The sequence below is a fragment of the Aspergillus pseudotamarii genome (assembly GCF_009193445.1).
Source record: "Aspergillus pseudotamarii strain CBS 117625 unplaced genomic scaffold BDV38scaffold_58, whole genome shotgun sequence".
NCBI classification, from domain to species: domain Eukaryota; kingdom Fungi; phylum Ascomycota; class Eurotiomycetes; order Eurotiales; family Aspergillaceae; genus Aspergillus; species Aspergillus pseudotamarii.
In genome coordinates, this window is record NW_022475072.1 from 174,417 (window position 1) to 187,920 (window position 13,504).

Here is a 13,504-nt window from a genome sequence, read left to right on the forward strand (position 1 = left end):
ATTAGAAAAAGAGAGGGACCGTCTAAAGCAACTTATATTTTAGGTTCCGAGATTAGCTACTATACATAAAACCAAATCTCCGCCGAAAACAGCCCTGGTACGGATATCCGAAGGATACAAGTCCATGTATAAAAAAAAGAATCTCCCCAGAAGGATCAAATAAGGCGGCAGACCATTTGTTTTAAAACTTTATACCCTATCACCTTTTGTTGGCCTCCCCGATGGAGGGACGCTTACCCCTTAGCGAAAGAAAAGAGAATCATTACATTTATTTGTTCTGCCGGAAAACGCCGAGGAGGCTCTTCCACACTTGACCCGGTTCCTGGCTAGCATCAATTCCCCGCCAGATACCAGTCTTTTTATAATAATCCACGACAGGGGCGGTTTGGGCATGGTATGTTCCAAGACGCTTCTTAAGGGTCTCAGCATTGTCATCAGATCGCTGAATGAGAGGCTCGCCGGTGATATCATCCTTCATTTCCTCTTTAGGCGGATTGAACACCTTATGGTAGGAGCGTCCTGAAGCCGGATGAACTAGGCGTCCAGTGATTCTTGCTACCAACAAGGCATCATCGATCTGCAGCTCGACGGCATGCTGGAGTTTCTGTTGACGGACAGCAAGCATATCATCCAAGCGCTCGGCCTGAGCAACGGTACGAGGGAAGCCATCTAGGATGAAACTGGGCAGACAAGTAGTCAGTATGTGTCGATGAAAAAGTTCGAAGCCCTTTTTTTTCTTTCTTTCTTTCTTTCTTTCTGTCTGTCTCTTATACGAACCCGTTCTTGCACTCTGCGTTGTTGTCCAGCTCGCTCTTAATCATGTTGACCATGATCTCATCACTGACTAGACCACCCTGATCCATGATCTTCTTGGCCTCTTTGCCCAGCTCAGTCTTCTTGGCGACCTGAGACCGCAACATATCTCCGGTAGCCTACTCAGTAAATATAAGTCACAGAGCCTTTCGATAGATACCAGCAATCAATCTATCAGTCAGCTACTTACCAAGTGGCACACACAGTACTTGTCCTTAAGTGCAGGTGCCTGTGTGCCCTTGCCTAGTTCAAGGGCGGGTCAGAATTCCGAAGCATTTTAACCCGAAGATATCTGGAATAGAAAATTTATAGAGCATACCTGCACCAGGAGGACCCATCAGAACCATGCGCATCTGTTCTGCAACAGACTTCGGTTTAGAATCATTGCTTAGACGGCTCTCCAATTCCTCAACCCGAGCCTCGAGCTTGCCGATAATATCCTTAAGACCGGAAACGGCCTCTTCCGTGATAGGAGCCATTGGGATAGTTTGAAGCGGAGAGTAAAAGGGGTAGTATTGTAGAAGTGCTCTCCGGGGAGGCCTAAGTCGGACTCGGTGTGGGAAATAGTATAGGGATTAGGAATGGAATGGGGAGCAATGACGGGTAAATGGAAAGGTCGGAGACGTCTGTTGGGGATGAAAAGAGGTTAACGGGAGGCGGAGTATCGCACCCGCTTCTCCGAGGTTTAAAGATCCGCCGGCAAGTGCCGTACTCGCGGTGCTTGACCGGAATTTCTTCATTCCCAGGGTATCGGTGAAATAAACCACGTCGGAAAATTTGAAGTTCAATATGTATTGATTTATATCCAACCTGAGTCCGAGCATAAATTGCAATTAGTCAATTGTGACCCTCCGTTTCAAAAGCCGTAGCGGGTATTGTGAAGACACGTGTCTGTAGGAAGCCTTAGGCAACAAGGTTAAATGTGTGGCTACAGGGATAACTAGGAGCTCATCAGCCTCATTGATGTGGCTCAAGCAGGGTCGGAGCTCACTCAGCTTCACCTCCGTCATCATCAGCCTTCCTCTAATCATCATCATTCCTTCTTCCCACTCAGGACTTTCGCTCTCCGAGGCTTTCTTTTCTTGTCACCCATATCACGCATAAGTCTGACTTTTGTCTCAATCTCACATCTACTTAATAACTAGTTCCCGTGTCGTCTGATTCCGCCATGCCTGCCACCACGGCGGACACCCTTTCCCTCGTCACGCGAACCGTCACGGTTGCCCCGTTAGTGCTCCTCTCAGTCGCAGATCATTATGGTCGCTCGGCCAAGGGAACTCGCAAACGTGTGGTTGGAGTATTGCTAGGGGAGAACTCGGGTCAAAATGTTCGAGTATCAAACAGCTTTGCGGGTATGTTTCGCTGTTGATTATTAGTTACTATCTCTGCTCCACTTGTCATACCATACCTGCTAATACTTTTACCCTCAGTCCCCTTTGAGGAGGATGAAAAGGATCCCTCAGTGTGGTTCTTAGATCATAATTTTGTCGAATCGATGAGAGACATGTTCAAGAAGATTAACGCTCGTGAAAAGCTCATTGGATGGTATCACTCGGGCCCGAAGCTACGGGCCTCTGACCTAGAAATTAACGAGCTATTCAAACGATACACACCCAATCCTCTGCTGGTGATTGTCGATGTCCAACCAAAGGAGGTCGGCGTGCCGACAGACGCCTACTTTGCCGTGGATGAAATCAAAGATGTGAGTAGCTTTGCACAAAACCTAGAGCGTGAACATTCTTTTTTTTGGGGGGGGGGGGAAGATCTTGTGTCATCTGCTCACTATGACTACTTCTATTTCCAGGATGGCACCACCACTTCGAAGACCTTCGTTCATACCCCATCCATAATCGAAGCAGAAGAGGCGGAGGAGATCGGTGTTGAGCATCTTCTCCGAGACATTAGGGACGTTGCTGTTGGTACCCTCTCCACTCGCATAACGTCGCAGCTGCAGTCCCTGCAAGGCCTTCATCTACGCCTGCGGGACATTGGGCAGTATCTGCAGAAAGTCCTTGACCATGAGCTACCCGTCAATCATGCCATACTAGGCAACCTTCAAGATGTCTTCAACCTCCTTCCCAACCTATCGACCCCACCAGTGACACCACGCCTCAGCGGGTCGGAACAGCAGTCGGAGAACAGCGAGCTGGCACGTGCCATGAGTATAAAGACCAACGATCAACTAATGGCCATCTACCTGAGCAGTTTGATCCGCGCCATCACTGCCTTTCATGATTTGATCGAGAACAAGATTCAGAATCGACAACAGCAAGAAGAAAATGAGCTGAAGAGGGAACAGGAAACCAATGCTACTAGGGGCGAAAAGGAGGCGAAGAAGGCGAACGGGGCCATGAATGGAGAGCAAAAGGAAGAGCTGGATGGATCCAATGAAAGATACAAGCAGGGTCAATAAAATACTAGCCGGGCTATTGAGTCAATGTGATACGATTTAAAGCTACTTAGCCCGACATCGAAATGTAGAGTGCAGTAACGCTACTCTGATCAGGCTTCATCAAATCGATTTTTAAGAATCCGACTTGAGGCCTTGTGCCGGTTCCTAATACTCATGACACTTTGTTGAAAGTTGAGTTTCGTCACAAACTCCCCCGCGCCCCTTCTCTTCCACTCCCAAATCAACGAGACCGAGACAAAAGAGAGTTATTAGCATATGTATGTGCATCTTGGGCTTTCAATTCTTCGTGGTTTCAGACCCAGCCACCAAAAGTGAGCTTGAGGTCGGTTTGTATACGTAGACGGCTGAGCAGCAGGCCAGGTCCTCTCTGCACGAGATCGACCCCAAATTTTATGCTGTCCAATATCCCATAACTCCACGGCATAGCATTGCATTCGTCTGCCGAACATCATCTATATAGACTATTCGGCGAGTCTATGTCCACCTGGTATGTACACGGCTCTCGCGGAACAAGATGTAAATATATAGCGCAGTGACCGAGGATAGGCGGTGGGCCAGTATGTCATGAGGATTGCTATCATGCATGCGACCTAGCTGATCATCCGCCCCAACCAGCACACCAACCTCCCAGCTCCTGTGCACCGATGACGATTCGATCGTGATCGTCTGCAGAGGGCCCACTGAGTGCGGGACAGCGCACCGCTAATACACAAGCAAGGAGATGCTTGCATACTGGATACGACCACCTCACGGACCGCCGAGTCAAGCTTCCGCCGAAAGGGTAATAATGCATGCCGGGCACATGGTGGGATTGCGAGATATCACCACTAGGAGGATCATCCCCGGCCAACTTTGGACCTAGGTCGCGGAATGCGGCAAACGTGAATGTTGGGCAGGTGCAATTCCACGCTTGTAGTCGAACTTCGTAGCCTTTTTGGTCTGCATTAGGACGAAGAGATACTGGAAGAGACTCCCCAGGTGAAGGACTGGTAGCTGTAGACATTGAAATGACGAAGAACAAGTCTTCGAGTGGAGGACGCCTCCCATTCAGTGTTGACTCGCTGGGGCTTATTGGCTCGGAAGTGTCGGGGCTCCGAATGCAACAGTCCTCGTTCATGAAGCGCCTAACTAGGCCTCGGTCCAGTATATCCAGAGCAAGTAGAAGTTCATTTGGGAAAAAACAGTGGAGAGTCAGCATCAGTTGTTTCACGTTTGCTGCGTGGCCTGCTGAGAAGGCGGAGAACGGACGCTGGCGTTCAGGGTTGACCTCATCTTCTGGGTTAGCGGTACGTTCCGAGAGCTGCGAGATCAAATGCTCAATGAAGCGTGTAGTTGAAGGTAAAGCATTATCCGGCGGGTTTAGGGTCTCCATTCGCTTAGAACGACTGGTTAGGATCTGATAATGCCGGTGGGTTATTCGTTCCAGAGGAATGCCGGATCCCGGTTCAGATCAATTTTCTCAGAATCACAATATACTATGGCGGTAATTGGCTGCTAGGAGTTAAGAACTCTGCAGGGAAGAATGAAAAGAAATATATAGAAAAAGAGAGAGAGAGAGGGAGGGAGGGAGGGAGAGAGAGAGAAGCCAGGACTGAGCTAACCAATTCAAGATGCTGAACTCATGAGAAAAGTAAAGAACAGCATACCAAAACCACCAAGGGAAACTTAAAGTCCTAAACAAACCTACCGTGCAGTGCAGCCTTGTTATATGGGACCATCGGCCTTCAATTTTTGAGAATGAATAATTGCTGCCCGTTGCAAAGGGCTTTTTATCGACTATAGCTGGAGTTCGGAGTGTTTAATAATAACATTCCTTGACACCGCGTCCTGAGCTTTCGTTGTCATCCTTTTCTCTCTGAGATCCTTTCTAATTAATAGCTTGGGGGTATTGTATACTTAGCAGCTGTGGACTTATACACCCTTCACCTTTCTCGTCGATGGCTACGAACATAGAGGTCATCTTGTTTTGAACTCTCGTTCTGGGTCCCCCAGTAAATTAGAGTTTTAGAGTAGTAATAGTTACTGCCCGGTTATACATTCGTGATCAATTCTCTCGACATCGATGGTTCCCGTCAGGCTCATTATTGCATTTCTATGTCTCTCATAGGGCTCTGGCAAAGCTAGAACTGATGGACAGGATGGAAAGGGAGGGTATCCTTTCCTGGGAGATACGGCGGTTCTCGGACCAGTCAGTGAGTTATAGCAAGTCTACCGAAGCAGCAAATAAGCAAGAAGGTTCGCCTGGACAAGATCATTCATTGAAGCGAATCCGCAGTATATATGACGGGGTGTAACATAACCAATAAGGTAGAATTGCGGTAATGAAGGAAGCCTAGGTCCTTTAAGTCCTCCAGGTTCATTCGCTGTCGTACAGGTTCTATCCCAGGCAGCTGAGGCAATTCAGGGTATGGAATGACTTGAAAGGTTACCAAGGCGTGTGACGGGGGTCAAGCTTTACCGCGGGTTTTTTCTTGTCTTCTTCAGTTTAGCTCTTAATCACCCGTAGGCTCATATCTGTGCCCTTTGCTGCGTTATCTTTGCCGTTTACTTGTTGCGTCTTCGGTTGGTCCTATGTTTTGAATTTTGCTTAATAGAGATTGAAATGACGGGTTCGAATATCAGGATACACACCAATAAGGTATGTGATGAGCAGCAGATGTAGTAATACAACAAAAATACGCATAACTGGAAATCATCGGATAGTTGCACTAGGTAACTTTTTATTGAAATTACACCCTTGTATGTCACTTCTTCAATAGTATATCCCCATTTTACGGCGTATGGATTGGGGGGGGGTTATCATATCTCAATTTGGGGTCAAGACTTCTGGAAAAGAAAGATAGAAGTCCTGGCAAGACAGGGGTCACTGAGGTCATTGTTGTATACGCCATGGTTTCCCTCTTCTTCTTCTTTCCCTTGTGTACCGATACGAGGCGATTCTTTGTGCTATACATTGAAACCACAAAATTTGAACAACAGACAGCTATAGCTCCTGATCGGCCATACAATAGAGAGGCCTGCCTGTTAATCGAGGTACTGTACTCATCGAGGCGGACAGATTCCATAAAACCCATCGGAAATATTCTAGCGATATGTTTCATTCCATACATGTTATATGGCTGGTTTATATCAACTCAATAGGGAAGTAGATTGTAGTAGGTACTGCAATCTCATCTAAAAAGCAAGATATGGTGGTATGCTAGACATTTTCATGGATATCCCAAGGTGTTCGTATACAGCAAGTAATAACTAACTGTCAAATCAACGGTAGGCCCAACGCAATAATTGCTAATACACCTATGCATTCTATAACCCACAGAGAATAATCTATCTTCTTAATTAGATGAGAGCTACTATCTGCCTAACGATGCCCCCTAGATATAATGGCTGAGTTTTGACATTCTCTCATCGCCCCACTATTGTTTTGGCAATTGCACATCCAGGATAACGAGGATGAGGATGGGGATGATAACAAGAGCGCTGCTGAGAAGTGGGTAATGTATTCTGTTTTGTTATTGACCAAATCTAGAGTCTGATATTGCAAGAGATCTAATCGGATTCACGAACTCATACTCATGATGTACAGGCACTGTCAGGATCTCTAGTCCAATGTACATGGTCGTCTTCTAGATGAAGGACTGATTCCAGAACCGAGCGATAAGTATAAGGATAGAATATATTTTGAAGGCCAGATAAAATACGATTGATTTATAATATAATTACTCCTGTTTCTCAAGGAGATTTCGGCAAATAGTGAGTGTAGCTGATCTTACCTGTTGAATGAATCCGCCCCAAAGAGTTGAAATGAAACTGATGATGTATACTTAAGTACAGGCATCTATCTGAAACTGCACATATCAATTTGTCTAGACCTAGCCCCTTAGCCAAGACTTCTCGGGTACCATTTATTGCAGCTAAATCTCTGATTTCCAGACGAGAAATGAGAGATCCATCCAGAATAAAGATAATTGCCACTAGTACAACCATGAACACACAATCATAATTTACCAGATTAATTTATTCCGTAAGTCAAGCGCTTCCCCCCACATCGAGTCATCACCTGTGGATCTCTTGATCCCTTCTCTACTTTGACCCCTCAGTAAGATTAATTACGGTAATTCAATCATACCTTTCCTGCTAGTAGCTTCGATGGCCTGATTTCGCCCAGTCGAGAACTTGATGAGACAAATAACAGCCCGTCCCTTCTGGCCGAATGAAATGGGATTGGTTGGAAGACTAAAATATTTCTAAGAAGGGGTTCCTCTAACGCAGATACCCCAATGAAACAATTCTTGGCAAGTCATGTCCTCATACTCTGCGTCGTTTATGGTTCGCGGTCAATGTATGTACATAAGTACTTACTGGTCGAGAGGTGCATCCATCCATCCTTTTCATCTAACCAGTTAGTTCACACACGCGACTAGTATTATCGTGTTCCAAGTCAAATCCATCGACAGCAACGCCGACATCAGGCTATCTCGAGAATTCTTGTTTATCTTTTTTGCTCTTCTTCAGGGAACCGTGCACCTGCACTCCCTAGCGGGAGCAAAGAAAAGAAAAGAAAAGATCAATAAACCTTTGCTCTAAGCCTGAGGATAACAGCTCACCACAGCACCGTCTATTCTTAGACTGAGAAAGTTGAATGGTTAATTTTGGAAGTATCAAGTCGATAATATTAGAGCGATCGACTCGATTCATAAGCATGTTGAGAACTAAATATATCACCGATGCAGAGAACTATATTGGCGGCACTTGATCGATAGCTCACATATAGAGACAAAGAGCCTGGCAAGAGAAGGGGGGGGGGGGGGGGGGGGGGGGGGGGGGGGGGGGGGGGGGGGGGGGGGGGGGGGGGGGGGGGGGGGGGGGGGGGGGGGGGGGGGGGGGGGGGGGGGGGGGTGGGGGGGGGGGGGGGGGGGGGGGGGGGGGGGGTGGGTGTGGGAAGGAATTGGATAAGAAGTAGAAAAAGAAAGTCGAGGGCAGTAGTTAACAAATCGGACCAGAATCGGATTCATGAGCGCCCCAAAATTGTCCCATATCTGGAAGGTGACAGCTGAGTTCCTCTCTCAGAAACTCCATCCAAGCCCACACGGAGCTCCATCACGCATCTCATGGGCCAACCATATCGTTGGAACTTCAAGATATGGGCCTCAAACCGAAAGCTGGCGTTGCCTTCCCCCATAATTCCCCTAAGTCTCGCACTTCTTAACAAATCTAGGCCCTAGCTAACGCGCAGATCCACCCTTTGTTGGGCAGCGGCGAATGTCAACCGTTTACACCCATAACAACAAGCACACCTTTCAGCTTTGCCACCAAATGACGATCCAGTGCGTTTCATATTTTCATGGAATCCATCCTCTTAAATTGCCCCTTTCCGGTATTGATCTCTGTTTTAGTACGTATTATAACCCCACTGGCCATTCCAAAGCTAATCCGCAGATTCTGTATGAGTTAAGGATTGGCTACTTTGTAGAGACTCAACAAGCGAATGACTGAGTGGAATCGATAGGCTGGGCCAAGTTGGTGGTGTACTTACTACTCACTACTCAGTAGAAAACGTTGCTGATTATGATAGTAACAACGACGATCATCATAAAGAGGACACAACCACATATTGGGGATGGGTCCTTGTGATCGAAATGGTTCGGTAGTTGAAAATGGGAAGTGCACAGAAGACACTTGGTATCTTATCTGTACGAGGTACTTCTACAGAGTAGTCCTACCTAAAACTACTTGTTCTTCATAAGCAAACCAAATCCCAAGTTTCAAAGGCCAAAAATCAATCAATCAATAAAAGAACCAGAGGAAAGAATGGGAAGGGAAAAAAAAATGAAGCAAAAGAGAGTACAATTCTCTCTCTCTCTCTCTTTGTGTGTGTGTGTGTGTGTGTGTGTGAGACAACTGCATCCGATACTAGTGGGTAAAGAGAGGAAAGGAAAAGCCAACGAAAAGAGGAAAGGGAAAAAATGTGGGGCTGTCGGACATTTTTGTTGACGATCATTGCGTGCCGGGAACAGCTCAAGCAGTAGCATCCCTGTCCGAATCCACCACGCAGGAGCCAGTTATGTTTGTCTGTCTGTTCCCCAAGTTTGAAAATCCGAACCAATACTCGCCGCTTAAAATAAACAAAACAAAAAAAGGGAAAAGAGAACGTCAATGATGATATCCATCCATCTGTCTCCTTCCAAAGAAGGCGATTTCTCTCACCGATGGTCACTCGATAGTTATGATGATTATGATTACACTTCCCGTCTTGATAAGCGCCAATAGTTTTGCCGGAGATTTTCGCCTTCGTTGTTGAACATTCTGTCTGTCGTAAGAGTGCAGCGTGCGCCTTTCATTTATTTTACCACAGAGACGGAACGAGTTTCAAACGTATGTCTATTCTATGTATATCATGTACCCTAATCTCGGCTTGAACGTGAGGGGATCAAAGCCCACTTAATGATGGATAGATGCCGCAGGACCAAAGGAAATGAATGGTCCGTAGGCGTACGGAGAACCATCTAACCTGTCGCTTATTTCGTGCATATGACTGTTTTCCTCTCTACTTAATTTCTTCAACTACTTGCGCGAGTTAGGTCCTCCATTTGTTTGATGACATTACAATCGTATGAAGTCATGTGTGGTTGACTATGGCTACCCATTGATAATGGTATTGTTGTAGATTGAGCCTTGAGCTAATCCAGCAGCTCAATACTCGAAACCCGATCAAGTCCGCGCACGGGAAGAAAGTGGGCGGCAGGAACACATGTTCTAGACCTGCGGCAGGTCATCGCAGTTGAATACCCACATCACTATATCCCGTATAGTATATACACGTCTGACTGGTACATACGAGTCCGTGTCATGAAGCTACAGGTGTGATAAAACTGGTGGTGAATTCGAATACTGAACGTCTCATAGGCCTAGGAAAATTACAGTTACAAGACAAGTATATACGAAGGATGGGAGCGTTCTAGCCAGGTACGTTGCGATGATATGCTACTCCCAGGAAGTTTGCCTTGATCGTATGATGTTTGAATTTTGGACAGGGCAATAATTGATCTACCTGGCGGTGACTTACCGCCTACTTGTACTTTCTTATCCTGCATGAATTTGCATCACCCGAAGACGTTTAGCGGCTACAGTTGTCATCGCAAACTACGTCTGAGACGCGGAACGAACTTTTGCAGGCTATTGAGATTGGAATTAGGTTCCATGGCTAGCTAAACTAGTCCCTATCTGTTGGCATAGCTATGCAGTCTGAATTGAATGAAGTAGTTTCCGAGTGTACGGAGTAATTTGACCAGAATCGTAGTTCAAGCTTCGGTTAGGCAAATCACGAATTGAAAGCAATTAGTATGGAAGAGAGATGAAAAGGAAGTGGGTGGGTGGGGACATGGATAAAATGGAAATACAAAAAAAAGGGCCCTCAAAGGTACAAATTTCGTTCCAACGAGGCGGTGGACAGCCTTTAACCGCAAAAAGAAAAATGGGACGGAAAAAGAAAGGGAAAAAGACCATCCGCGTCTTTCATAAAACCCAATGAGATGTCTCTTTGCCCTGGAATTGTGGAGTGTATAACGACAGCTTACGGAGTATGTCCTCTGTTTTATTACTCAACTGACATGGCAAACCCGCTGGCTTGTCGACGAGTGGGAGCTTGAGTCGATACTGCCAAGTTCCCCATCAATATCCACTGCTCATCTCCTTTTTGTCAATACTCAAAAGCCACCGTTTCGGCCCCACTAATCCCTAGGTAATCAATCTTGCAGGGCTTGCAGCTGCTTACGGGAAACCCCTTGTTCCCGCGGCCCCGTCGTTCGAAGTCAACCCGTGATCCAGGTACTCCGCACATTATTATCATGATCTTATTACCCACTGTAACTTACAATGATACTTATGAATCTACGGACAGTGCGGGTAGGGGAATGGGAAAGAAAAAAGAAAACTCTCACCAACACCATGCAATGTGTAAATCAACCGAAGGATGAAGTTCACCAAACTGGCACTTATACTTGACCCCTCTACGCCTAGATGGCAATACCAAGAAACTGCACCAGATTATGAGTTGAAGCGATGCTATCCGCATATATGGAAAGGAAATGTCCTAGTACTCTGCAGTGCACCTACGGACCCAACCTATGTATAGAACTAAAGGACGACGACGCGTCTTTGGCGATAACGTAAATTAGTGAGTCTGGATCCATAGCCTATTTACTATTTTGCGGTTCCAGGCCGAGAGATCAACAGACCCAATTTAACTGGAAATTATTGAGACCTGGAGTTCGTGAGGCCGTCAGTCACCCGAATGGGTTGAACAAGATGTTAGAATTTGGAGTCCTGCCTCTCCCCTTGATATTACAGAGAGAGGAGGTAACTGTTCTGAAATGATTAAGGCTCACAGCACGTGAGAAGAGTCACTGCGCTCAACCGAATAGACCCGGTTTTGAGACAGTCCTATCTACCTTAATTGGCCCAAGGATACACTGAAACTGAAGTTGTGTATGACAAGGCGGCAGGCCTCAAGCCGTGAGGCGTACAATACAGTGTAATGAATAGTGCTGCATACTCTGCTGACAGACTCTTGTTGTGTCGAAAGAAAGTATTGAGACACTACGAAGCTTCTCTATGGCTGCATGCTGTCGAGACGTTGTATGTAATCCTTGCCTATGCACACTAAACGGGTAACAATATGCAACATGCATCAGCATCCACAGCCTTGTTCACTTTAAATGGCTGACGGCCATAAGTCTAGGACAAGGTAAGTATTTACCATGTCAACAAACCCAGTGGTATCATCTCACCTCAGACACAGTAAAGGCCGCCATTCGAAGGAAATTGGAGCAGAAGTGGGGGGTGGGGAGAGCGAGGGAACATTCACTTCTGAAAACAGGAAACCCGCCTTAAGAGTCAAGATGATCCACCATTCAAACCACGGAAAAGAGACAGATGGTTTGGCGCCAGGTCGAGGACTGGGTGAAGGCAACAAAAGCTTGTGGATTCATCGCTTCCCTTCAGGTTGGGTACCGTAAGGAGTTTCAAAATATGTATATATACATGGATTTCCACCTTACATGACCGCCTAGTCAAGCTTCAAAGGGAGAATTCAGTCAATGATGGGCTCAGGAATGATGCATATCACGTGTTGGGATGGATACCTAACCCAGAATATCATTAAAAAAAATAGTTCAGTCAACAAGCTAGAAAGTTATAGACCTAATAGTAGACATACTCCAGACACAGCCATTTTCAGTGAAACGTTGATTGCCCTCATAAGGTCGGTGAAGTCAGGAATGAGATGCAGAAAGTTGGACGAGGCGAACGGGTGCTAGCAGGACCCCGGATCCCAGTAGTGTCGGACTAGTGACATTGCCTTTGGCTGATACTTACCTTTTCGGGTTGGAGTTCGTTCGCCGTTGACAGGATCCATCGCCATGGTCCGGCACTAATTGGACAGGCAGTCCACAGCCGTTGGGACTCGGAAATCTAAATTGATTGTGAATGAACCAACCAAAACAGGGAAAACGGGAGAAGAACCTGAAGCGGAGGCTTAATTAAATTGAGATGCAAAACCTAAAGAGTACCAAAAATAAAGATTTTTTCCTACCCCCTCTTCTTTTTGAAAAAAGAAAGAAAGAAGAAGAAGTGAGTAATGGTGGTTTTCTGGGTTCATAGTATCCGAAAATTTGCATGGGGAATACTATTTTTTTTAAAAAAAAATACATTTAAAAAGAACTATCTCTATTGCTGGATGACGAAACCGTATATTCATGATGGTGTTTCCAGTATGAGCAAATGAAAGAATTTAAGTCCTTGTCAAGAGATGCTTTTAGGATTTGACGCCGTCGTCGTTACGCGACCCATAGATGCTCGTGTTTTTGTTTTGGTTAGAGCTTCCAAAACTATTCATACCCGGTTCAGGATGATGCTAGTCTCCACAGGGAGGAACCATGTTCTTCGTAGCTATGGAGTACTTTGTCGGGAGTTTGTATTATTTTCATTTTATTACTACGTACTGTGTACCTTCAGGCTCCCTCCCGGGTCCACCCAACCCCAAGGTAGGTACCGGAGGAGATGGCCTCTCTCTCTGTGTCACTGCCTATTTCTTATCGTTCATGTGGTATTTTTTCTATTCTTATTTCTTGTTTCGGCCTTTTTTTTAATGTCCTTATCCCTTCTTACTCTCCCCACTTTTTGACTTCTATGAATTACCCTAACTTTCGGGTTGTATACCGGGGTTCCCGGTTGTGCAAGTGGCTCAGGCCTTAATGCCTTTTTTTTTTTTTTTTTTTT

At 46.0% G+C, this 13,504-nt stretch overlaps 4 protein-coding genes across 4 annotated transcripts; 1 reads left to right on the plus strand and 3 right to left on the minus strand.

Moving 5' to 3' along the window:
• Positions 1–268: 268 nt before the first annotated feature.
• adk1 (adenylate kinase ADK1) lies at positions 269–1,292 on the minus strand (the record flags this gene model as incomplete). The annotated part of the gene is made up of 4 exons (XM_032060630.1): positions 269–680; positions 778–932; positions 1,004–1,056; positions 1,133–1,292. The coding sequence occupies 4 exons, from the start codon at positions 1,290–1,292 to the stop codon at positions 269–271; spliced, it is 780 nt and encodes a 259-aa protein (XP_031910127.1).
• A 517-nt stretch (positions 1,293–1,809) lies between these two features.
• On the plus strand, positions 1,810–3,298 carry rpn8 (proteasome regulatory particle lid subunit RPN8). Its single transcript, XM_032051946.1, has 3 exons — positions 1,810–2,165; positions 2,244–2,515; positions 2,618–3,298. The coding sequence occupies exons 1-3, from the start codon at positions 1,982–1,984 to the stop codon at positions 3,224–3,226; spliced, it is 1,065 nt and encodes a 354-aa protein (XP_031910128.1). The 5' UTR covers positions 1,810–1,981; the 3' UTR covers positions 3,227–3,298.
• Positions 3,299–3,525: 227 nt separating this feature from the next.
• Positions 3,526–4,754, minus strand: BDV38DRAFT_171021 (uncharacterized protein). The gene has a single exon (XM_032051945.1). The coding sequence runs from the start codon at positions 4,596–4,598 to the stop codon at positions 3,825–3,827; it is 774 nt and encodes a 257-aa protein (XP_031910129.1). The 5' UTR covers positions 4,599–4,754; the 3' UTR covers positions 3,526–3,824.
• A 2,356-nt stretch (positions 4,755–7,110) lies between these two features.
• On the minus strand, positions 7,111–8,031 carry BDV38DRAFT_256595 (uncharacterized protein). Its single transcript, XM_032055530.1, has one exon. The coding sequence runs from the start codon at positions 7,928–7,930 to the stop codon at positions 7,763–7,765; it is 168 nt and encodes a 55-aa protein (XP_031910130.1). The 5' UTR covers positions 7,931–8,031; the 3' UTR covers positions 7,111–7,762.
• Between the last annotated feature and the right edge of the window lie 5,473 nt (positions 8,032–13,504).

What these genes read in the sequence shown, in the direction of transcription:
- rpn8 (XM_032051946.1), top strand. Translation starts at nt 1,982, where the DNA reads ATGCCTGCCACCACGGCGGACACCCTTTCCCTCGTCACGCGAACCGTC. An exon ending in AGTATCAAACAGCTTTGCGG is followed by an intron (nt 2,166 to 2,243) that starts GTATGTTTCGCT and finishes TTTTACCCTCAG; the next exon opens with TCCCCTTTGAGGAGGATGAA. An exon ending in CCGTGGATGAAATCAAAGAT is followed by an intron (nt 2,516 to 2,617) that starts GTGAGTAGCTTT and finishes TTCTATTTCCAG; the next exon opens with GATGGCACCACCACTTCGAA.
- BDV38DRAFT_171021 (XM_032051945.1), bottom strand. Translation starts at nt 4,598, where the DNA reads ATGGAGACCCTAAACCCGCCGGATAATGCTTTACCTTCAACTACACGC.
- BDV38DRAFT_256595 (XM_032055530.1), bottom strand. Translation starts at nt 7,930, where the DNA reads ATGCTTATGAATCGAGTCGATCGCTCTAATATTATCGACTTGATACTT.